Consider the following 25,539-nt stretch of genomic DNA (forward strand, 5'->3'; position numbering starts at 1 on the left):
TCTCCCCTTTCAGTCAAAGATGGCGGACATCGACAAATGGATCGAGATTGCAAAACAATGCAAATATTTACCTGAAAATGATTTGAAAGTATGTTGAAAACTTTTTTATTGAACTGTTTATATCTATATTTGCAAATGTTTTTTGCAAGTGTAACGTAGTGGTAATTTAGGAATTCGTCATTTCGAAGTCACTTTTAGTCGAGGTTTCCCAACTTTTCTATTTTCTGTTCAGTCCGAGTCAGAAGTCGGACACAAAAGCGGATAGAGGGTAGGTTGGGGGCAACTTCGACAGGTTTGTGTTGATCTAGTGCCACAAAAGTAACTGATACTGCTCCTGCCTTGACACTCCTGTACAACTGCGGTCCCGTTTGCTCTAAATCACTCTAGGCCAAGACCGGTGCGATATTTTTACGGGCGCTTTTTCTGTAGTTCCCACCCTGCAATTGTTGTTCGCTGATTTTGGCCCCCAGAGTAGGGGGTTTGCCCCCCTGACCTAATAACAATATGGTGGGAGGGTTTCCCCCTGAATTTTACCATAATTTGATGTTAAATTTTCGAAGTGACTATTCGGACTCGAGTCCGAATATGAAAAAATGTTATTCGGACTGATTCTTGTCCAGCATGACATCACTTCCGACTTCCTGTGACTAGTGACTCCGGCTTCCTGTCTTGCCTCACTCGTGACTCGCCTCAGGCTGGGTAGAGACCGAGATCACTTCGGGCAAAATGGCGTTTTGTGCAGGAGCCGAGTTTTTATCTTATGATGAATTTGAGGCTGGCCTGAAAAGTTATAGTGCTTCTGAACTAATAAATGTTCATTTGTCAAGAGGTCATCAGAAGCAATTAAAGATGGCTCGTTAGCGTGTGTCGAGGTCGGATGGGCGGCCTGCACACGTGTGGCTGTGTGCGTGTCGGGGAGGGGGATGGGGGGGCACTATCAGTCCGGGCGTTGAACGTCGCTTACGCGTCAGTCTTTTTTCCCCCAGCAACTGATCATTACAATATAAGCTAAGTCAGTCTTGACGTAGATCGACATAATGAAATGTGCGCTGGTCTATGGAATCAAAAGTTGCCGTAATCTCAGCTCTACACAGCAACACAACTTTTTCTTGGTAAACAATCGAGATGACACAGGCTTGTGTATTTGAACGAATCTGTCTTTTTTTTGGGGGGGGGAGTGTATACGGACCCGGTAACCGGGAACAAAGTCACAAAGTATACAGACTCGGTAGGGGAACTCTTTTGTGAATTCGGAAAGTTTCAGCGCCCTCTTGGCTCAGGGTAGACCTAGGTTCTTCCAGATCTATGGCCCAGGTCTAGATCTAGACAGACAAACATAAATAAATCATTGATCTAGTTTCGAGGCTAGCCGATAGATCTAGATCTAAATTATGAAGATTGCAGATGTCTTTTTGATGAACGATCGTTTTTCCTCCGTTTTAGAGTTGGAGGAATCACAATTTGAAGAATTTAAGAACAATGTCATAATTTCAATCGAGCAGTCACCCTCTCTATTTCTCTCTCTCTCTCTCTCTCTCTCTCTCTCTCTCTCTCTCTCTCTCTCTCTCTCTCTCTCTCTCTCTCTCTCGCTCACACACACTCACACATACATACACACACACATACACACACACACACACTCTCTCTCTCTCTCTCTCTCTCTCTCTCTCTCTCTCTCTCTCTCTCTAGCGGGTCTGGGCGCTGAAACTTTCCGAAATCACAAAAGAGTTCCCCTATCGGGTCAGTATACTTCGTGACTTTGTTCCCGGTTACCGGGTCTGTATACACTTCGGTTCCTTTTTTACACAGCTCATAATATGCAGGTGCCAGGTGGTCTGCTAATCTTCCGTTTTACCTTTTTCTACAACAAAGAAAGTGGGAAACATGGGGGGGGGGGGGGGGGAATCAATGAGGCGGCGGGCATCGGATTGACAAAAAAGGTGTGGGGGGAACTAAAAAATGGCGGAAAATTGGAAGCACTGAATGTTAGATCTATAGAACGAAGACACTTCCTTTTTTCCGGACCCGAGTCCGAATACATTTTTTCATATTCGAACTCGAGTCCGAATATGAAAAAATGTTATTCGGACTCGAGTCCGAATAATCGAGTCCGAATAAAGACGGCCTAAATTTTGGTAGTGTCGATTGCTACGGAGTGACCCGGTGGCAATTGACAAAAATAGACAGCAGCATCAATTGCCACCAAGTAAATTGGAGCTCTTTTGCATTGGTGAATAGATCTAGATCTAGCCTATTGTGCTCGAGTGCTCGGTTTTGTGTGCGTTGGCCTCTCTGTCCCTGTGTGTGTGTGTGGGTCTTTTCCTGACCCCCGTCCCCCTGATTTATGTTCCCTAATATAAAAGGAAGTGATTATTCACACCGGGTGTGCGCATAAGATTTCATTTTATTCACACCAAGTGTGTGCATAAGAATTAATATTATTCACAGCGGGTGTGCGAATAAGAAATAATTTTATTTCCTCAGGGTCGAGCCTACGTTGAGTTTGGACCTCGTTTGTCACACCCGGGTATCCCACCTTTTGGCAAAGGCTTTATGTTAAAACAACTGGACACTAGATCTAGATTAGATCTAGTATAACTTGTTTAGGGTTAAAGTAAGCATGCACTCATCTCTCTCTCTCTCTCTCTCTCTCTCTCTAGCGCAAGGAAAACAGAAAAAAAAAAGAAAAAAGAGAGATTTGAGCCATTATCATTGACACAATACCCAACTTGAATTCTAATTTGAGTTGGGAAGAGGGGGGGGGGGGTTTGTATCGCATTGCACAATTAGAATTAGATCTAGATTTCTTGATCAATCCCTTGATCTTTCTCCCTACGCGAAAGAGGATGAAAAAAGGAAAAATGAGGAAATGCTAGATTTAGTATTTTCCATCCTTCTTTTGAATGCCCTGTGCCAATAATATTTTGTGGTATTCACACACCCTGTGCGAATATAATTTCATAGTATTCACACACCCTGTGCGAATAACATTTCTAGTATTCACACAGTATTCACACACCCTGTGTGAATAACATTTCACAATATTCGCAGTATTCACACACCCTGTGCAAATAAAATTCCATAGTATTCACACACCCTGTGCAAATAACTACAGCCAATATAAAATGAATTTCTGCTTGAGTTTGTGACCTTTTACTTCTAGAATTGCCTGTGTTGGTTCTACACCGAAGTGTGTAGTACAGGCTAAGGCTAGCCTAGGTCTAGGCCTATGTCTCATTGAAAACACGCCAAGTTGATACCGTAGCTCTAGACTAGATGCTCAACCAATGAAATTTGTAATTAGTAGAGAACAAATTGACCCATTAGACATACATTATGAATAGAAAGTTAAAGATAGTGTTGTTTTCAGACTTGACACCGCTTCACTTGGTGGCAATTGACACTTTCGTCAATTTTTGTCAATTGCCACTCGATGGCAATTGTGACACTACCTAAATTTTGCAGTTGTTAGGTTTGATATATCTTAGCTCGCCGCACATCGATCTAGATGTAGATCTAGGCTCAAAGAAGAGGGGTGGGAACTACTGAAAAAGCACCATTTTACGTAGGTATTTTAGTACGATTTTTTTCTGAAATTAGGCGAATACGACTTTTCATGAAAAAATACGCATTCTCGAATCCGAAAAATATGAGATTCAGTTTGGGCAAGTAATCCTAATTATCTCAAGTCTCGTCTTTTGTCAAAATAGTATCAGTATCGCGGAACTGGAATATTTGAAAACCGAGTCTGATAAGGCTTAAAGGCCGGTTAGTTCATTTTGGCCGATCGCGATTGTAATATTATATTCGTTCAGCTTTTCCCCGTCCGAGACTACGTTTCACTTTCACGCGAACAGGCGACTACATGCAATTAAACGTAGAACTACGCAAACTATTGGATACCCCTCCTAGACCTGCATGTTTGCCGACAATCGTCTGAAATCCGACAATCACGACCTGACCCGAGAGCCGGCCGATGCTATCGCTAGGCCCACCTGTATCCAGTGCTTCCACTCTTCCGTATTTTTACGGAAATCCGTACTTTCTGCCAGTTCCGTACTTGTTCCTCCCTCATTGTCAACTCCCTCCGTACAAAAAACTGCAACCGCGCAGGACTGCCGAAATTCCGTACTCGCCTTCGTATCGTCTTGTATAAGTTACGGATATTTACGGTAATTCTCTCGGCAACAAGTTAAAGTTATAGAAACCTGCCAGATTGCACATTTCCTGCAATCTGCCATTATTCCGCTATATCCCATGCATTCATTGCAGGTTGGTCGGCAGTACATCTTTTACCTGCAGATGGATCAAAATCTGGCGAACTTTTTGTGCCAATTTCCTCCTTTCTATCATTCACTCATACCTTCTGTCTATCTTCGGATTGTTGCCGCGGATGGAAGATCTGCGAAGATTCTATGGCAGGTGAACACTATAAGGGCCACGATGAAAGAAATATGCTGATACGGGGTGCCCACTACGGATGGGATCGGCCGATTGCACTGATCGCCCAACTCGGTGAAATAAAACTGGAAATAAAAAATAATTTAAAGTGGTGTTTCGAGGTTCTGACAGGCGACATTCAGACGTGAAAATTGAGAGAAAATGTGGGTATACGCTGCACTTTTTGAAGGTACATCTATTCATTATTCCCATGTTTGCCTGCTGTCAATGGTGCGACAACAAATTAATTGAATATAGTAGCAATGAAAGGGGAACCTGCTTTTAAACCTTGCCAGCAATGGAAAGGTATGTTGGTGAAAAAATAAATGTTATGGGCTGTAGGCAATCTCTTCGAACAGGCTCCCAAATGCCATTTTCAACCCTTTTAAAGCACTAAATTTCAATTTCTTCTGGAGCTTCGCCACCTGAACCCTCACCTGGACTCTGTCCCTGGACCCTGCAGAATTTTCCTTACTTTTCAGCTTCAGCTGGTGGAAGCACTGAATATTAACATGTCATTGATGGCACAAATGAGCTCCCTTTTTCAAGGTGGTGAGCTGCTTGATTTTCTTGGTAGTAAATTTTTTTTTCCAGGTCGTAAATTTTTGCAGGAAATATTGGTGGACAACCTGAACATTTTACTAGTTGGTCGGTCGTGGGGAAATACACATTTTCCGCTGAAAATACACATTTTAATATTTCCCAATACTCATTTCGGTTTTCTGTGGTTGGCATCTCTGAGAGTAGGCTACTGGATATCTGCCGGCTGCCGTCGTGCGGTCATGTTGCCACCATGACTGACATCAAAGTGGGAATCCCTCAGTGACATCAAACAAGATGGCTGTTACTATAAATATCGGCCAATGACGTACATCTGGCGTTCTCTAATTATCCGCTGTTGAAGTCGGACAGTGACAGTAGGGTAGAACTAGATTATTAGAGATCTATCTATATCTACATCTAGACTAGATTAAATCTGTCAGTATCAGTTTCAGTGTGTTCTATTTCAGTTGTTGATTTTAAACTAGAAACCAGCTAAGTTCGTTATTTTTAACTCTTGTCCTTCGTCTTGTGCCAAGATGCGAATCTTATCAGCAACCTATTATGGATGTTCCGGGCAGGCCACCGGGTTCACTCAGCGTGTACTGTTGGTGTACAGCGAGCGGGCCTGGAAACGTGTGTTTTCGCCGTGAATACCGTGGGAGTGTGTTATTCGATGATGAGAATAACACTCTATCTTTTATAGCTTTCTTTATAAAGTGTTGCGAACACATGTATCATAATGACCCCCTGATAAGACATTACAAGTAGTTACGCCCATTCGAATAACCTTTTTAGACGCTCTTGTTGTTATGAATTATCTGGGGTTTGAAAGGGGATAGTAGGGCAATTTCAGAATGTTTTGCCCACAAATTATTCTTTTTACCTCCACAATGGTATTCAAAACTATCAAATAAGCTTATTTTTATCAGGTAGTATTATTTCATATAAAATCAAGCTAATTTGAAAGATTTTGTTTAGAAAATTGGAAGTCTTATTTCCTGACTATCCTTTCGAGCTCCTCAAGACTAAGTGGGTCAATTTGTTCTTATTTCATTGGGCGAACATCTCTAGAGCTACCAACTTGGTGTATTTTGAATGAGACGTATGCCTCGGTTACGAACCAACGCCGGCGTTCCAGAAGTAGGCCACAAACGCACACAAACTCAAGCAGACTGACACTTACACACTTGAGCTTTCACCAGCAGATGGCCTTAAGTTAGAAGCAGAGTCTGAATAAATAAAACATTTTTGGCGGACCGGAGTCCTAACTGATAAAAAACCTTTTCGGACTCTAGTCCGAATAAAGGTGGTCTTTTCATTATTCTCACCCTTGGTTAGAATAGCTCATCCCCCGATATTCTCACCCCCACCCCTGTGTGGGCATGAGGTGAGGACTCGCCCTAGACCCTAGGTGGCTTACAGCATGTGTTTGGGAAATTACCCATGACAGCTTGGCGCTTGTTTCCTCATGTAGGCCGACTACTGATTACTGTTGCCATTGCCTTAATTTGTTTATCAAATAGCCTTCGTAAAAATAAGCTTTAATTATGAGTACCGGTAGGTATCAGTAAAAAAGTTTCCTTTTGAAACTGTTCCAGCGCAGATAAAATTCTCTAAAGGGCGAAATACGCTGTCAAACTGAAATGCCATTTTGAGAAAGAGGACGGTTTCCTCACTGCAAACATAAGGGGGCTGAGAATAGCAAGACTCAGGCTGTTCAAGTCTTACCCCTTGTGAGGATAGCCACTTCCTTAAGAAAATTTCAACCCTGTTAATTACAAGACATGAAATTGTGAGAAAAATAAAGGTGGGGGCATTCTCACCTACCCCTCTCAAACCCCAACAGATTTTTATGGACTTGTGAAATATCACTACACATTTAGTTGTGTATTATCAATAAATATGTGTCATGACACGGTGGAATCAGGCGCTCGTCAATTTTTGGGCATGTGGAGATATTGGGATCATCCAAAAGCTTGTTCATTTGCCTTGTTTTCTATGAAAAAAGTACCCATCTATTTTGAATAGAAATTGAGATATTTCCGATTGAAGGAGCTATGGTCACCTGGTTCATGTGACGAATTTGTGAATTTGTCAAGAAAATGACCGCCGAAGTTTGATAACGTCAATAGCTTCAGATTTCCTTGAAAACCGAAAATTTACATATTTTGGGCCTTTAAATGAAGTTTTTCCATAAAATTTACATAGAAATGGGATTTTACATGGACATAAATGGTGTTGAGCACAAAAACAAAAATTTGATTAAAATTGCCAAACTGGTGGGGAAAAAAAATGCCTGTTTTTTTCAATTTCATTACTTTGACGAGGGCCTGATTTCACCACGACGTGTCACATATTATATATATTTTTTTTATTTTTTTTTTTACAAAGTCTACTTTTTAAAAAATACCGCAAAATATCACACTTCCCTGGACTTTCCTTTTTGTATCTGACTTCTTATGAGATTAATTCCCGTATGTTTATAAAAATGATTGTTAAGTTCACACTTTGCATTATTGTCTGAACAGAAACTGTGTGATATGGTATGTGAGCTGCTGTTGGAAGAATCTAATGTCCAGCCAGTCAACAGCCCTGTCACTGTGTGTGGGGACATCCATGGCCAGGTATGGACAACAAGCCAGTTTTGCTAAAATGATTATAATTTTTGTGTGTTATATTGTAAACTGTTCCGTTGAACTCAGGATGCCACGTTGTCATTCTTTCAACAAGAAAGTCTTCTTCCCAGGTAACTGTGATTCCACCTTTTCGAGTGATGATTTAATGGTTCAAATTTTGGGAGTTCTACATGAACAATGTTGAACTTTTAATGATTTGTTGAGTAAAATAATACTTAAACATACTCATCCCTTTTCATCCATATTTCCCTTGTCAATTTGACCCAGTAGAGGATGCACATTCTGAATTTTTTGTAATTATTACGATCATTGCATTTTTGTTTTAGTTAGAGACAGACCAGTAGCTATGAAGTGAAAAAGGTTTGTGGTGGCATACAGTGGAACTTTTTTGGGGAAATGAATGTGGTTCAGAAGCTGAAAGTGTTTGTTGAGTGTATTTTATTATGTTCCTATAATTAGGCATTGTTAGAAAAAAAGACATGTTGGTTTCATAGTTCAATCCTTTACTTTTTAACTTTTAGTTGAAAGAGAAATCATTCACTTACCTTTATCTTCTGCTTCTCAGTTTTACGACCTCATGGAGCTCTTCAGAACAGGTGGAGAGATGCCAGACACTAACTACGTGTTCATGGTGAGCTTTTTTTAAAAAGACTGTCAGGCTGGCTTACTCTTCTTTCTTGCACTGTGAATGTGATATAAATAATATAGTTGACCTCAACGGTAAATTCATTCTAACATATATATAGGATGTCTGTTAAAAAGTGTACCTCTCTATCTGTGTTGGTTATGGTAAAGTGCAGTTCACATGTTTCTGCTTTCCAGTCTGCTTAACTTTTTTAAAAAGTAGTGTCCAGCCCAAAGTCTTTTACTTCTTAAAATAAGAATTGAGCTTGTATTGTGCATTTTGTCTTAAGATAAATCTCTTTGCTAAAACTGGCAGTTTTTTGTTGTTGTTTTTTTTTTGGGGGGGGGGGGTAATTGCCTGTTTAATCCGTTGGTTATACTGCATTGCATGTACTGACAGATGTCAGTGTATTTGAAAAATATTTTTAAGCATTACAACTATGACAGAAGTGGTTGATAAAGTTTGTCGCTGCGGGGCTTGAATTTTAAGCCGTCCTTTAGAAGCGACCTGAAATATTTGAGTGTTAATGAATGAAGCAAGAAACAAAAATGTTCTAGTGAGTTACGACATGCTAAACTTTTCCATGTTTATAGTGGGAAAAACAACAAAAGTACTTCATAGAATGATTAGGCGTTCTTACTATAGATTTACTCTAAATATGGAAAAATAAGACTTGTGAATAATTTGTATTCCATGTTTAGAGTTGCAAATTCGATTTTTTTAAAATACTTCTGAAATGGAAAGGCATAATTTATATTTACTGTATATGGAAAAAACAAGGCTTGTGGATAAATATCATTGCCCAAAACAGAAAAACGTTGTCATTAACGATTTTTGTATGCCCTTTTCTGTCTTCAGGGAGACTTTGTAGACAGGGGTTACTTCAGTCTGGAGACCTTCACACTTCTGCTGACCTTGAAGGCCAAGTAAGTCGCGTTGTTGAGGTTAGCAATTTTCAGGAATTACGAAAGTCTAGGACTTGCTATCTTTTTTTTTCTTGGGTGAGAGCAGATATAATTATTTCTACTTAACTTAGCAGTCTGCATTCTTTGTACCTAGTTTAGGCAATTCTATTGAGTGGAGTGAACATCAGGGGGATATTTTGTATTTGGCTCCTCTTTCCTTCTGTGTCTTATCTGTTTTTATCTTGTCATGTGTTTGTCATATTTAATGATTTTGTTAGTTTTGTATTGTTGTTGGTGGTTAGTGAGTGCTTAAGAGTTTAATTTTTTGGGTATTTATTTTTGTTGTCAGATCTTTTTTCGCTTTTATTTTTTTTATTGTGGGGGGAGGCTATTCTTTTGATATAGCTTCTAATACTTTTTTTTTGAGGGAAAAGGCGTCTTAAAACCAGAACTGAGCTTAAAATTATTTTACTTCTTTATAATTGTCAGGTGGCCAGACAAGATTGTTCTGCTCAGAGGTAATCATGAAAGTCGCCAGATCACACAAATCTATGGCTTCTACGGTAAGTTTTGATACCACTGATGTCCCTTTTAACACTTTACTTTTTTGTCAATAACTTGAAGGGGGCTTTCGTGGCCTTTAGGTTAAGGTGTTGGCCTCTCATTCAAAGGTTACGGGTTCGAATCCGAGTAGAGATAGAAAAAATTTCTTCTCCGAAATTGTCTCCTTTCACCTCCTTTCCTACTCTCTAACAATGTTCTGTCGTCTGCTTTCGTCTCCTCTTTCTGCCCTCACCCCCCTCACCTCCTTTGCCCCCTCCTCTGGGCTCCTGACTCTTTCTGCAGCCTTTCTACTGCTACTCCTTGGCTCCTTCTTTCTGCTGTCTTTCAACCACACCCCTGATCTTCTGGTAGGAAAGATCTACACATAGCCTTCTCGGACAAGGGAGAAAAATCTCAGAGAGCCTTTGTGCTAGTTGCGCACGCTAAAGATCCCTCTGTGGTCTAAAATCGATAAGAGTAAGCTTCGGCCGCCACCGGGGCAAAATTCAAAATTTCCTATCCACTGAAAAAGTTTAATGTGTCCTGCGCGCTCCTGTGACCGTATGCAGTTGCAAGCGCCATAAAACACTTACCAAAAAAAAAATTTTAATAACTCGAAAAGTTGCCAAGATGTACATTATCCTTATGGCTGGATGACTTTGGAAGTTGCCTTGTATAGCAGGGATTTAATGCTAGAAAACTATTGTCATGATAGTTGTTTATTTGGAATTTATACGAAAGGTTCCTTTTCCTTGCAAGCATGAGAAGATTTGCTATGAATATGAAGGAAAAAGAAAAGTATTACGGGGGGCTCTCGTGGCCTAGAGGTTAAGGTGTTTGCTTCTCATTCAAAGGTCCCGGGTTCGAATCCGGGTACCAACGGAAAAATTTTATTCTCTAAAATTCTCTCACCTCCTTTCCTGCTCTCTAACAATGTTCTGTCGTCTGCTTTCGTCTCCACTTTCTGCCCCCACCCCCTCGCCTCCTTTGCCCCCTCTGGGCTACTGACTCTTTCTGCAGCCTTTCTATTCAGTCTCTTTGGCTTCCTCTTACTGCTGTCTTTCAGCCACACCACTGTTTTCTGGTAGGAAAGATCTACACCTAGACTTCTCGGACAAGGGTGAAAGATCTCGGAGGTCCCGTGTGCAAGATGTGCACCTTAAAGATCCCTTGGTGGTCTAAAATCGATAAGAGTAGGCTTTGGCCGCCACTTGGGCAAAATTCAAAATTTCCTCCAAACTGAAAATGTTTAATGTGTCCCGCGAGCTCATATGACCTTATGCAGTTGCGAGCACCGTAAAACACTTACCAAAACGAAACAAAGTATTAAGGATGTCAAAGGTCAATTGGGCCATTGTACTTTTATCTTCTTCTCTGTTCAGGAATTTGGATCCTCGTGGATTGTGTATCAGGAACCCAGAGCTTTTTTTTTCTGGCAAGTGTAAATATACTGATGGGTTTGGGGGGGGGGGGGGGGGAGGGAGGGTTAATGTTTTGGATGGATGGTTGGTACACATTGTGGGGTATCCTGCGACTATTAATTTTTTTTCATATTGTTGTCTGATCTATTTTTAATAATGTGTATATTATATATGTTATATATCTTTGAACTGGATTGCTGTACAACTACAAGACCTCAGCTCTGCTATTCTGCTTAACTATACTTCTCAAATACAGTGACTCCGTTACTGAACATTTTTAGTCTCTACCTTGCTTTCCTCCAGCTTTTCTTTGAGTATTGTGTGGCTGTGTGCTGTGTTTGGTTAGATGATGTATTCTCACTAACTGGGAGAGAGCAAACTCAAAAGTATTGATGATTTTGTATGTCATAACAATTTGACATTAACGAGCTGAAGGATAAAAACAAGGATTTCGGGAGCAATGACAACATATGACCTTTTTTATGGCTCTTTTTTGTTATTAATATGATTTTCCTTTTTCTAGCAAGAACACACATTTACTTTAAGTTTATGTGTATGCCTTTATTGTAAAGAAATGTTGGGGGAGGACACGATAGTCTCCTAGATAGTCTCCTAGTCTCCGTGCAGTAGGAGGGTGTACTCTTTCTCTTTTCGCCCCAAGGTGCGCATGTTTGTTAATTTTTATCTTAACTTATTATAACTTTTTATTTTTGTCTGGTGAAGTATTGTAAGTTGTCTATGAATTTCAAATGTTGATGCAAAAGTGATACAATAATAAGAGCATTATAATTATCAATATTTCATGTTCACAGCGCTTCCACTCTTTCTTATTTTTGCGGAAATCCGTACTTTCTGCCAGTTCCGTACTTGTTCCTCCATCATAATCAACTCCCTCTGTAAAAATCTGCGACAGCGCAGTACTACCGAAATTCTGTAGCAAAAGATCCATACTCGTCTTCGGATGGTCTTCATTTTGTCTAAGTTATGGATATTTACGGTATTTCTCTTGGCAATAGTTTATGTTATATAAAACTGCCAGATTGCGCATTTCCTGCCATCGGCCATTATTCCGCTATGCCCATGCATTCATTGCGGGTTGATCGGCAGTACATTTTTTACCTGCAGATTGAACAAAATCTGGCAAACTTTTTGTGCCACTTTCCTCCTTTCTATCGTTCCCTCACTCCGTCTGTCTATCTTCAGATTGTTGCCGTGACTGGAAAATCTGTGCTTTGATCAAGTTTATTGACTTGTAATCTTAGACAGAAAATTACTGTCAGAAAGTAAACTTTTTTACAAATTTATTGTCTAGATCTAGAGAAATTATCAATGCGAAGATTCTACGGCACGGGGATGCGATAAAAGAAGTTTGTGCCAAAACTACTACAATCAAGAATAATTCAAAATGGTGTTCTGTGGTTGTGACATGCGACATTCAGACGTGAAAATTGAGGAAAATTAGGGTATAGCTGGGTAACTTTATTGTGAAGGTACATACGTGTCTATTCTTAATTCCCAGATTTACATTCTATCAATGGTGCGATGACAAATTAATTGAATTATAGTAGCAATAGAAGGGGAACCTGCTTTTAAACATTGCCAGCAATGGAAAGATAATATGTAGATCTAGATTAGGTGAAGAAATCAAACATAACTAAATCTCGGTGAAAAAATAGGTCTAGTATGGGTTGTTGGCAATCTCTTCAAACAGGCTCCCAAATGCCATTTTCAACCCTCTAAAAGTACTAAAAATCAATTGGGGGGGGGGGGGGGGGCTTCGCCCCCTGAACCCCCAGCGGCCCCCAGACCCCCGGCACAATTGTCCTCAGTTTTCAGCTTCAGCTGGTGGAAGCACTGTGTTAAGCAGACAATCTCCGTACCACTTTAGATTTGTTTTGGCTACATTCATGTAACTTGTGTCAGATAAAAATTGTTTCAATTAGCACAGTCGGGAATTTAGTAAGTGTTGCAGTGCCGTGCAGCAGGGAGATCTTAATCACTTTTTAAAATTTACCAGAGAACTGTTATGAAATATTTATGATGGGTATGTTTTTTTCTTTCTTTTATAATTGTCCTTTTTGTCTGTCCTGTATCTCTCAGCCTTTTTATTTTTTCTTCTCTACAGATGAGTGCCAGTCAAAGTATGGCAATGCCAATGCCTGGAGATACTGCTGCCGTGTCTTTGATTTGCTCACCATAGCTGCTGTAAGTTTCCTTATTTTTAAGAATATAATTTTCTTTCTTCATCACACAGTACAGTACAGTTCCACCATCCACTTATGTAGTCTAGAAATATTAAAAGCAATTACTGAACATCAGCTGTGTGGCACATGGGCTTTTTTGTTTGGCTGCTAGGATTCAAAGCAAATGCTGAAATGAATTGCAGTATTGGAAAAGAAGTTTGTATTTTACAAGTTTTTGTGGGTGTTATTTTTTTTTTTATTCCACTGAAATGAGCACAAAGAGTCTGCCTCTCATGGAGGGAGGGTAAAAAGTTTCTTTCTGAAACAGATGAGTCCTATCTTGTAACTGTTCTCACATTTTTCTGCTTAGAGCTGACAAAATTGGGATAAATGGCAGCTCCATGGTTTATACTGGTAGTCATTTACTTAGATTTTACTGTACATTTTCGTATCAGGAGGAGCTTCAATTTACTGAAAATTGTTAATACTCATGAACGTTCACTTACAGCTATGTGCTTTTGGATATCATTTGTATTTCTCCATTGCGAGGATCACAGGCACGTCTATGAGGGCAAAGGGAGGATGCGATACGTCTTAGTGGTTTCAGATATAACTTTAAGGAGCATAGACATGTTGGGTTATCTTTTTACCGGTACTTCAGTTTGCAAAATTATATAGGGCTAACGCCCCTGTCAACACTGAAAAGTCATTTAGGAGGCGGGATCTCCAAATTTAATGCCCCATCTCCAATAGGACAGAGCCAAATGGGTGAAGAGCCTTGAAAGCTCCCCGAAACAACTGAAGTTCAAAATGCCCTGATGGAGATTTAAACAAGGGCCATCTACTCCGTAGACCAGCATGATACCAACTGAGCTAACAGAGTCCCTTTGGTTTACCCTTGAGCACATTTCTATTTTCTATTTTTGAAAAAAAGGTATGTTACAATGACACAGCTTGCTTGTTGTGAACTTTTGGTGGTTTATACTCCTTTGAGCACTTTTTCTCACCCCATTTTGTTATCCTGTCCAGATCATTGATGAAGTAATATTGTGTGTGCACGGAGGTCTTTCGCCCGACATCAAAACTATCGATCAAATCAGGACCATTGAAAGAAACCAAGAAATTCCCCACAAAGGTGCTTTTTGTGGTAAGTGGTATTTAAATTATAGAAATAATTCCTGTTGTGCCTACAATGTGCCCTGGCTGTAACGTGAATTTTCATATTCAGATGATTTGACATTTGCCATGAGTATAAGGTGTAATTGTGTGGATGTGTGTGATTTACTTTCTTATGTAAGGCCGTGCAGAATTCCTTCTTTATTCTGTCAATGGTTTAATTCAAGAACCTGTATTCTACGTTTTGAGAATTTAAAATGTGGTGTATTTTTATCCTTTTTGTCGATGCGGACCATGGAATATTGTTGCATCATTAGTTGTGTCTTCATAAATTCCAGAACTTTTGTGTCAGTAGTGCCTTATTCCTTCTCCCTTGCTAAATAGGAATAAAGGGAGAGAAATCAGTTTTTGTTGAGTTTGATTTCATAAGTATGCCAGACACTTTCAGAAATGTAGGCCAATAATATTTTTCCTAGCTATATTTTGACTGCTTTTTTTTGTTGTTGTTGTGTTTTTGATTTTTTTAAATTTTATAGTAATGAGGACAGAGGGTTGATGGGCACTCTGAATGAACAGTAACCTGGTAGTTGCCTTTTTCAGTGTAACTCTTTTATCATTTTCTGTTCTTGGTAAAATATGGGTGTTTTCAGACTGACTTCTATAAATTACTGCTGATCTTCTGTCGTGGGTGGTTGAAGAGGGGACAAGTAGCCATCATCGTGTAAATATGCTCCTCGTTACTCAAATTCAGATTCAAACTATGGTTGTGAGATTTTTGTTTTTCCTTATGTGCCTCTCTTTACCTCTCCTCAAATGTTTCTCCGTGTCTGTCCCCAGATCTCGTGTGGTCAGACCCAGAAGATGTGGACACGTGGGCCATGAGTCCTCGAGGTGCGGGCTGGTTGTTCGGGTCAAAGGTCACCAGTGAGGTATGTCTCAGTCTGTGTATCTCGCACGTGTATGACAAATGCCATTGCTGTTTCAACAGCCATTTTACTTGTTGATTGTGCTCATATCAGAGATGCCAACCATTACGATTTTACGTATTTTAGTACGATTTTTTTCCGAAAATACGCGAATACGACTTTTCATGAAAAAATACGCATCCTGGAATGCGAAAAATACGAGTTCCAGTTTGGGCGAGTAAACCTAAATATCTCAAGTCCCCTCTTTTGTCAAAATAGTATCAGTATCGCCGAACTGGAATATTTGAAAACCAAGTCCAATAAGGTCAGTATGTTCATTTTTGCCGGTCGCGATTGTGATATTATATTAGTACGTTTCACTTTCACGCGAACAGGCGGCTATGGCGGCAGACGGAAGTGTATGTGACACCGAGGCTTGATCGGGAAAATCAAGATCTATTTTCGCTTTCGTTACCACCGAGAAGTTTGCCAGCGGTAGACTGATAACGCAACTTATTTGTGACATGCAGGCTGTGCAGTGTAAACGCTGTGTCGCCATGCAAATAACATTTCTCGGACTCGTCTCTGTGCTGTCACTTGTAGGAAAAAAAGAAAAGAAAATATAAGCGTCGTCCGATTTTTAAGTTGTCGGGCTCGCCATCGTGACCGGTCAATGAACCTGCGCGCATTCGCATCACGAATAAATGCGGCATCGTGTGAGCAAAGACCGTGTTTGGTGGGAGTAATGGCGTTTGCTAGTATAGGACTACGGGAGGGGATTGTTGATTTTTCAAAAATACACTCGGGGGGGGGGGGGGGAGGGAGAAGGTGTGAAGGCAACACCAGAGGACAAAAACTTGGAGGCAAATTTCAGAATTTTGATTAGAGCTCTCTGCAAAGCGCGCTTTGGTGCAGGTCGTGTGCGGAATCGGGACCCTTCATGCTTTGCAAGTCTGTGTAATTGACATAAAATGTTCGCGTGTCATTGGATGGGTGATAGTAAATTATACCTACAGTGTATGTTCTAACTTTCTGTTCAAGATTTTCAGTGTCACTGCATCTTGCCCTCCCACAGTTGTTACAACTCTCACAGTGCATGGGTCTAGCTGAGCCATTTAAGTTATTGCTCTTCTCTGAGTTTGAGCTATAATTTTAGTCTGTCAGTTCATAATATGAATCATGACACCCAGACTGGTTCTTGATAGTCGAAGTTCTTGTTCTAGGCCCTTCCGAACGCTCAAAACAGGATTAATTTTTTATAATAATAATGAGAGGAAAATATTATAAGAGACTGAAATACTTAAGTCAAACAAGACCCCAGTACAACATTGAACACTGACATGTTGTTGACTGGATATATGTATATTGTACGCGTGTGTGCTCCCTTTTTCGAGCTGGTGAACTAGTACATTTTTTTCAGGAAATATCGCTGGACACCCTGAGCATTTAAATAAAATAATAAATAAATAAATAAATTACACTTTTTATTTGTCCCGAAAAGGCACTTTGTTTTACAATGGCAAACATACATTTACATACATAAATACATCATTATGAATACGTACATACATAAATGCATGCAGAAATACACAAATGAATACAGAATAATAAACAAATACAAAATAGTTTACAAACATGCCACTGTGGGTTGCCACTGTGCAGTGCTCTGTATTTTGAGCTAGGGTTGTTGTGTCTTGCTCAAGGACACACCCCAGTGACCACCCATCTGATCCCCGTGTCACCGACACTTGCTTGACATTACTTGAGACGAAACTCACTACTCACTTAGCCACTGGAGCCCCCACATTTTACTAGTTGGTCGGTCGGTCGTGGAGAATACACATTTTCCCCTGAAAATACACATTTTCATATTTCCCAATACTCATTTCGGTTTTCTGTGGTTGGCATCTCTGTCATACCATAAAGTTGAATTTTGGATTGGAATCCTGTTTCCTAAACTCTTTTTATCATAACTATTGAACAAATTACCCGTCTTTAGGCTGCTATGTCACTTGCAAAACATGTATAGGAATTTAGAGTGTGTATTTTCAAGCATCCTTCTGCCTTTTTGTATGCCTAGATTTTAATGAGCCTAAGCAGCATTCTTGGAGTGGCTGGATGACAGATGCTTTGGTGTGGTTTGTTCCATCTTTCGTATCAGATATCTATCATACTTATCTCCCCTGCTTCTTTTTTTTTGTGTTTCTTACTCTCTTGAAACACCACGATAATCTTCAGCACTTATATGACCTTATTGTGTTGCAAGTGCCATAAAACACTAAAACAAGAGCATTCTTGCAGAGTACCCTTTGTTTACCTACTTATTCCCCTCAGCTTGAATGTTCGGACTGTTACTTGCTGTTGCATTTGCTCTCCTACACACCGGCATTTTTATCTTTCAGTTGCAAATTAAAGAGTAATGCCATTATTGTGGGGTAAATGACTTGACATCAGATGAACAGAGTGCAGAAGAATGAGTGGAGACACTTTGCCCTCTTTGATCTTGTAATAAATTTTGTCATGTTTTATTTTTCCACAGTTTGTGGCTCTCAACAGTTTGAAGTTGATATGTCGAGCTCATCAGTTGGTCAATGAAGGTAAGTTAATATGCAGTTTACAGCTAGATCGATAACAACAACGACATGCAGTTTACAGCATTTCTGTACATTTTTGCTTCTTTTCAACAAATGTCTGCAATTTCATGGAAGTAAAAATATCTGATTGTGCCAAAATTTTGCACCTAGATGTTGATCCCAAAATATGTGTTACCCCCCGAGGTAGTGCTACTGACTGAAGTGTCTTTAGGCCATTCCCAAAGTGGGGACATTAACATGTTCTTATTCCTAGTAGAATTTTAAATTGGCTGATTCATCAATGTCATGCTCATAACTGTGCCTAAACTGCAACAGGGAACTGCTGCTTTTTCTTTCCTAATCCTTACTATCGTCATTTTCCTCTACTTCTTTTGTATGTTTGTCGCACTTTTGTGACCTGCTATTTCAGGGGTGCCTTGATTGTTGAAACAGACTTTGTGCTAGAGAGGTGAGCAGAGTAAGTCTGATTTCCTGTATGGACTTTTCTGTTGACATCCACCCCTTGGTAGACCTGCATGTTTGCCGACAATCGTCTGAAATCCGACAATCGCGACGCGACCCGCGAGGCGGCCGATGCTATCGCTAGGCCCACCTGTATCAGTCAATGTGCGTAGTGCGAGGCCTGGCCGACTGCCAGCGTCCCCCTTTTCTCCCGTCGGCTTTGTCGGCACTTTCGTTTTCGTGCCGACCGCCGACGCGCGCACCGTCGACTGCCGACGTCGGCGTTTCCGACATAATTGTCGGAACCTGAGTAGAAATGCGAATACGAAAAAAGACGACGACCTAAATTATCTACTTTCAGTTTCGTGCTCGAGCGGCCATTTTGAATTTCGTTTTGTTGACAAATTCAATTGTTCAGATCGTGTGGATTCATTCCAGTCCGACTCACTTAGATAATAGAATCTAGATCTAGATAGATCTAGATTTATATAGATCATTATAGACCTGAATGGAGAATTCATATTCCAATTCTATTTTGTCAAACCCTATCAAAGATTGTGCTGTAATATTAATGTTGGTAAAAGGCATTTCATCAGGTGCGTGAATTATTTGTTTATTTAGAATCTAGATCTAGATCTAGACTCAGCTGAGCCCCTCTGTTCGGAATCGGATGCAGATTTCTAGTTCAAGGCCTATTCCTAGATCCTATTCACTTGTTCTTCTAGATCTAGATCTAGATTTATTTAGTTTACTAGATCTATATGGAGGATTCTTATTCCAATTCTATTGTGTTATTTGATATCAAACCCTATTATTATAGATCTAGCAATATGTAGATGTAGGCCATTATATTATGCTCCTTGTAAGCCTTGTTTGTTTTGGGGTGTGGTTTTTTAATTTTAAAAATGTTTTTCATTTTGGACTTGTGCTGGCCTTTTCACATGAGGCTCGTTGCAGGTTCTTTTTTGGGGTAGGCCTAGGGGTAGGGGTAGGGTTAGGTCTCTTCTTTGTTGTGTTTGTTGGGGTAGTCGCTCGTTACTCGGAAGTCCTTCCTTATGACACCCACAAAAGCTCTTTTTTTTGGGGGGGGGGGGGTGCGCAAAATTTTCAGACAATCTGGTTTAGCCTCACATGCAGGTCTACCTTGGGGCTCATATGACCTTATGCAGTTGCGAGGGCCTTAAAAACTCTACTAAAACTAAACTAAAATATGCGTGTTCAAATAGTGTAAAGAGGAAGGTGTTTGTGCTAAACTTTGAAGGTCTTTTGGAACCTACTGTTCTATTCTTTCTACTTTTACACCTTGGTTGTGTTTGTTCACCATTATCTGTTGTGGAAGGTTTACTTTAAGTGAGATTACGGTAGATAAGATAAAGACTTTGTCACCATCTCCAGTTTGCGTACATTGTTGACTTCTTTTGATTTATAGTACCGGTACTTGTAGTATGCTCATGGTATCAAAATGATTTTTTAGCGATATCGAGTTTTCCAAGATAGGGTTAATTTTGATGGCATCTGTAAAAGGCTGTAATTAAAAAAGGTTTGTGTTTGATTAAATGAGCATTGAAAATTTGTTGAAGTATGTTGCACTCTATTTCAGTTTGTCTCTGCTGTTATGTTTATACTTAGAAATGATTGGTAGAGCTTCTTGTGTGGCCTGCTTTTTGTGCTTCTTTTCTTTTTGTCAATGTCCCAGTAATTTTAATCTGTAACTGGGAAAATGTTGTGAAAGTGGTGCTCAATTACTGCTGTACTGACTATGACTATAATATATGTGCTTTGACAAAAGGTTTTCAAAATATCGCATGTGTGTGGGAGATATTTTTGCTGTACTCATGTTGGTAGTTCCTCTGACTACAGTCATGTCAACGACATTTGTCTTTTTCAGGTTACAAGTTTATGTTTGACGAGAAGCTGGTGACGGTGTGGTCGGCGCCCAACTACTGCTACCGCTGTGGAAACATTGCAGCTGTGTTGTCTTTCCCCGACTCAGATCCGGACAGCAAAGAAGCTAAACTGTTCCGCGCCGTCCCTGACAGCGACCGCGTTATCCCGCCCCGCACGCAGACTCCCTATTTCTTGTAATTGTTTGAGCCTCATGGAAACGTAGAGAAAGTCGTACCCATGCTGCTGCCATTGATTGCCTGATGACTTGTGTACTGTTGAAACTCTATTGAAGTAAATTGAGAGATGAGTATGTCGTTAAGTACACAATACCATAATGCATTGAAATAAGAAAATGCGACGGCGCTCATATGACCTTATGAAGTTGCAAGCACCATAAAACCTCTTCTAAAAAAGAAAATGCCTCACAAATAATCAAAGTAAAGATTGTTTTGTTTAGCTGTTTGAAGAAGGATTTCATAGATTGTATTTTACTAACATAAAGAAAAGTTGTAGTCCCCTATATAGCAATTGAAATTTTCAGTGTTTGTTGATCTGAATGGGGGAAAAGAGAGCTATTGTTAGAATGATTTTGTAAATATGCAGATTTGTTTTCACATGGGAGAATATGCTGTATGTTTGGATGTTGGCCCTTTGGATGCTCGAGGCCTGTAGATACATGTGAAATGTTTATTTTCATATATATATATAAAAAATGTAAAATGCACGAAAGACTTGTACACAGTTTGTGTTTTCTTGTTGTGAAAACTTCCAAGTATTGCTGCCCGAGTGATTTCACATGTCTGACGAGCTCAGTGTTTGATGGTAATAACGTATGACTTTGAAGGAAGTAAAGCTTTTCTTTTGGCCTGTAAAGCCCATAGACGAAGAGGAGTTTGATAGCTGGAAGTAAAGCGCATAGATTTCCTTAAGACACTTCTCTGCTGCAAGCCTCTTTCTCCCCCCCCCCCCCCCCCCCATCCCCCCAGCTAATGTTGGCACATGGTTCACTTTAATGTGGAGTGTGGAAAAGGTTATCTTTCTTGTCTTTCCCAAAGATGCAACCTCAGAGCTTGAGCCGTCGGGCATTGAATTCGCCAGTTTTTTAGCCATAAGTTGGGCAGGGTATCCTTACCAGGGGGTCTGATTTGATTGCAGACTTGTGTGTTTCACTGCCCAGCTTGATAAAGTGTATAGCATCGTAAAAATAAATGTGTTCTCGTCTTATGACGTCGTAAGAGAGTTCAAGATAATGGACTTAATTATTAATTCTACTGGTAGAAATTGTTGAAAAATTCTTCTCATTTTAGTGCATGCTTTCTGTGCTCTCTGTAATGTTGAAGTTAAAAACTTCTGAAGTAAAGGCGACTGTGTTTGTTCAAGATGTAATGGCAAGTGATTTGTGTTGTAAAGTAGACTACTTTAGTGACCTAATTTTGAACATCCTATAAATCTGCATTTGGCATTTGCAATGCAATGAATGATATTGAAACGATGCGATATTTGGAACTCCAAACGATTGTCTGATAAGCAATATGTTCTGACTGATTGCTGTGCATTTTTTTTTCACCGAGACTCTCGGTCAAAGTTATGTTGAGCTTGGCAAGAGTGGTGTGTACAAAGAGTGTCTAGCTTGTTGATGCAGATATACTTGTTCTCTTGTTCGACAAATGATGAACACAGACATTTGTTTCATTGTACAGACAAGCATAGGGCAGGAAGATTGATGTTGAGATTATTTTTGAGTGGGCTCGTCAGAAATCTAAGTGAGACTGTGTGTATTTGTGTGTGTGTGTGGGTGTGCAAGTTTGGCTGTACATATTTTTATCCCAGCCAGTCATTATGCTGACATGTCAATGACAATGGTGTTATTTTCCAACATGCTGCATGCAGTGGCAGAAGTTTGCAGTTATGTGTTCAGTCCTGCATTTGATTTGTGAGCTCTTTACAATTTCATTTTCCTGGTGGGGGGAAAAGTGGCCAAAAAAGTAATGGCAGTAGGGGAGTGGTATTTCTCTCTTTGGTTTTTCCTGGGGGGGGGGGGGGTTGTATGTTTTGACTTGTTACTGTTTGTGTAATTGTTAATCTTGTTTTCTTCCTTCTTGTTACTAGTTGCGTGTGGAATTTTCTTTAAGTTTTTTCCAACGTGTGAGACTGATGTTTCTGAAGCTTCCTGCATGGTGATATGGCTGTAAGAACTTGTCTTTTCTGACTCGGGTACGAGTTTACTGGCTGTGCCCTGTTACCGTCTGCGTACAGGTAAGGTGCTGTGCCTTACCAGTACTGTGTGGAAACCACTCTTGTCATCTCAGCTGAACTGACAACTTGAACGCTGTCTCGTTAAGTGTCACTGGGACGTTTCATTTCTGTTCATCATTGTTTGCTTGAATCGGGACCAGGTTGAATGACATAAGTACTGAAGAATGCAATTTATTTAGAAATTAATTGATTTCCTGTAAATAAGGGATGTCCGATAATTGTGTTTTTTCGCAAATGATAGATCACTTCTTCCTTTTTGTTTGTGATGCCCACTTTGTCAACTTTTTCTTGTAAAATTATAAAATGAATAACTGAAGATCTCACTTTGAGGTGGCACTGTTGGCAACAGAATATTGAAATGGGATGGAGACTTATTTGAGGAAGAGCGGGTGGTTGACTGGTGCTGTGGTATTGTGCGCTCTCTCCTTCCTCTACTTTTCAGTGCTACTGCAATCCTTTTCATTTCCTGGTGACATGTGGTTGTTCTTTATGCATGTTTACTGTAAACTACCACTTCAGAAGGACGAGTTATATTGAGGGGAAGAATGTGTTATGATCAATTCATGACATTCCGTATTTTCCTTTCAGTCATTAGGTCAGAAAAGTGATTGCTAGAAAGGGCCAGGACATTGTAGCCTACTGTGAATACTGTGAATGTTGGGGGGGGGGTTTCTGCACCAAGCATTTAGAATGTCATGTATGTTTCGTGGAATGTTGAAAGTTAGGGGTTTTTTGGATGGGGGGAAAGGGTGGGAACTTTGGAGAGGAAGGTTAATAAATGGGTGCAGCTGTCACATGGTGATTCACAGAATTGTATTTGAAATGTGATGTGGATGACTTACTTGTATTTGACTTCTGTAATAAAAAAAAAATCTTTGATGTATCTTTGTTGTTTTGTTTGTTGTTGTTCTGGGTTTTTTCAGTTAATATGGGGGATTTGGAGGAATTTTCAAAGAAACAAATCTCCACTATGTTAAATCATAATAAACGTTCGAATTTGGTGTCGAGGTAAAAGTGAAATCTTTGTCTACTCGGACATAAGTTTTAGGACCACATTCACTTTCTTTGACGAAAGTCGTCAACAGTACCAAAGAACGTAAAAGGTAGAAAAAAGAAAAACGTTTCCAAATCAGATTTTACACGCGAAATTGTAGACCTACATACATTCGTCTGACCCTGCCAATTAACTTTTTTCAGTTGTTTCTTGAATGTTGTTCTGAGATTGTTCAGACCTACGTTAGGGGCTCCCGTGGTCTATTAAGGTGATTGCCTTTCATTCAATAGGTCCCGGTTTCGAAACTTGACCGCGAAGGAAAATGTTCTTCTCTAAACTATTCTCCTTTCACCTCCTTTCCTGCTCTCTAATCATGTTCTGTCGTCTGCTTTCGTCGCCAACTGACTGCCAGAGGTACACACGGCACACAACACCCACTGGTTGACTACTACTTGATAATCTTTCTCCCACGAGAAAGACATAGGGATAGAGAAGAAAAGAAGACTCTCGGCTCTGAATATATCAGGGTTCCCGCGGCCTCCTTGAATTCAACGAGTCCTTGAAAACTGCTTGAATTTGCATTCAAGGAAAAATCTCCTTGAAAATTCCTTGAATTTGCCTTCAAGGAAAAAAATCTCCTTGAAAACTCCTTGAATTTTGCCAGATCGGACAGGAACACGTGTACAGGGTGACTGCCACCCCCCCCCCCCCCCCCCCCCCCCCCGGGGGCTGGGCTGGAATTGCCCAGGAATTTGAAAAAAGTCGCCGAGATCCGGAATGCAATGGGAATTTGAAGAAATCTGTAAATTGCCCCGTGAAAGACCCGCGGAAATACATGAAAGTTCTCGAATATTTGAAAACCAAGTCCGATAACGTCCTTGAGTTCATTTTTGCCGGTCGCGATTGTGATATAATATTCATGCGGCCTTTCCCGGCCTGAGAGTACGTTACACGCGCACATGCGGTAATGGCGGCAACTAGTGGAAGTATGTGCGATACCGAAGCTCGATCGGGAAAATCGAGATCTACTTTCGCTTTTGTTACCACCCAGAAATTTGCCGGTAGGGCCTGTAGTAGTCTGATAACGCCACATTTGTAACATGCAGGTTCTGCATTACAAACGCTGTGTCGCCATGAAAATAAATCGTTTATCCTGTGCTGTCACTTGTGTAAAGAAAAAAAAAAGAAAAAGAAAGTTATACAATGAAGCTTCTTCTTGTCGGGCTCGCCATCGTGACCGGTCATTGAACCTGTGCGTTTTCGTCACATCGTGAGTATCGGCGATGGTTGAGGTCATCAAAGTTCATGCAAAGTTTGAGGGCAAAGACGCACGCGGGGGCGGGGGGTTGAAGGCAACACCGGATGACAACAAAAAAAACAACTGAAGTTGGAAGCAGATTTTACTTTTCAGAATTTTGATTACTACTAGATCTAGATATCTAGATCTCTCTGCCAGGCGCGCGTTGGTGCAGTCTTTGTGTGGAATCTGGATCCATCATTCTCAAACCGTGTAAGCCGTGTTCTTTTTACTAAAGGGTTCCCGTTTCTTTGCGTATGTGATAGTAAATCATATGTATTGTATATATATATATATATATATATTTTAGCTTTCTGTTCAAGATTAGCAGATTTTCAGTGTTACTGCATCTTGCCCTCCGACAGTTCTTACACCGCTCACACTGAATTGGTCTACTTGAGCCATTCATGGTATTACTTTGAGCTAGAGTAATAATTTTTGTCTTTCACGTTTATTATATAAACCTTGACACCCAAACTGGTTCTTGACAGTTGATATTCTGGTTCTAGGCCTTTTCTCAGTCTCAAAGCAAGATTCATTTTTATATAGTTTATATAGGCGAATATGAAGAGGGGAAAATATAGATAAAAGGAAGAACAGACTGAAATACCTAAGTCACAGTATCCCAGTGCCACACTGACATGTTGTTGACTGGATATAATGTACCTACATGCGTGTGTGTATATATTATATATAATATATAAATGGAGCATGCACTGTCATTGATATGTAACATGGCCCTGGAGAATGGGT

General features: G+C 40.2%; 1 protein-coding gene across 1 annotated transcript; it reads left to right on the forward strand.

Annotated features, from left to right (window-relative positions):
- Window positions 1–23,378, forward strand: LOC101858849 (serine/threonine-protein phosphatase 6 catalytic subunit). Its single transcript, XM_005094498.2, has 10 exons — window positions 1–88; window positions 7,512–7,607; window positions 8,185–8,250; window positions 9,103–9,170; window positions 9,639–9,712; window positions 13,239–13,318; window positions 14,326–14,443; window positions 15,250–15,341; window positions 17,857–17,914; window positions 20,241–23,378. Exons 1-10 carry the CDS (start codon window positions 20–22, stop codon window positions 20,435–20,437), a joined length of 918 nt encoding a protein of 305 aa, XP_005094555.1. The 5' UTR covers window positions 1–19; the 3' UTR covers window positions 20,438–23,378.
- Window positions 23,379–25,539: the final 2,161 nt, after the last annotated feature.

Source organism: Aplysia californica, unplaced genomic scaffold (genome assembly GCF_000002075.1).
Source record: "Aplysia californica isolate F4 #8 unplaced genomic scaffold, AplCal3.0 scaffold00083, whole genome shotgun sequence".
Taxonomy (NCBI): domain Eukaryota; kingdom Metazoa; phylum Mollusca; class Gastropoda; order Aplysiida; family Aplysiidae; genus Aplysia; species Aplysia californica.

Bases quoted from the DNA above. Each gene is read 5' to 3' on its own strand.
- LOC101858849 (XM_005094498.2), top strand. From the start codon at position 20: ATGGCGGACATCGACAAATGGATCGAGATTGCAAAACAATGCAAATAT. The intron at 7,608-8,184 runs GTATGGACAACA...TCTGCTTCTCAG, and splicing joins GTGGGGACATCCATGGCCAG to TTTTACGACCTCATGGAGCT. The intron at 15,342-17,856 runs GTATGTCTCAGT...ATTTTTCCACAG, and splicing joins GGTCAAAGGTCACCAGTGAG to TTTGTGGCTCTCAACAGTTT.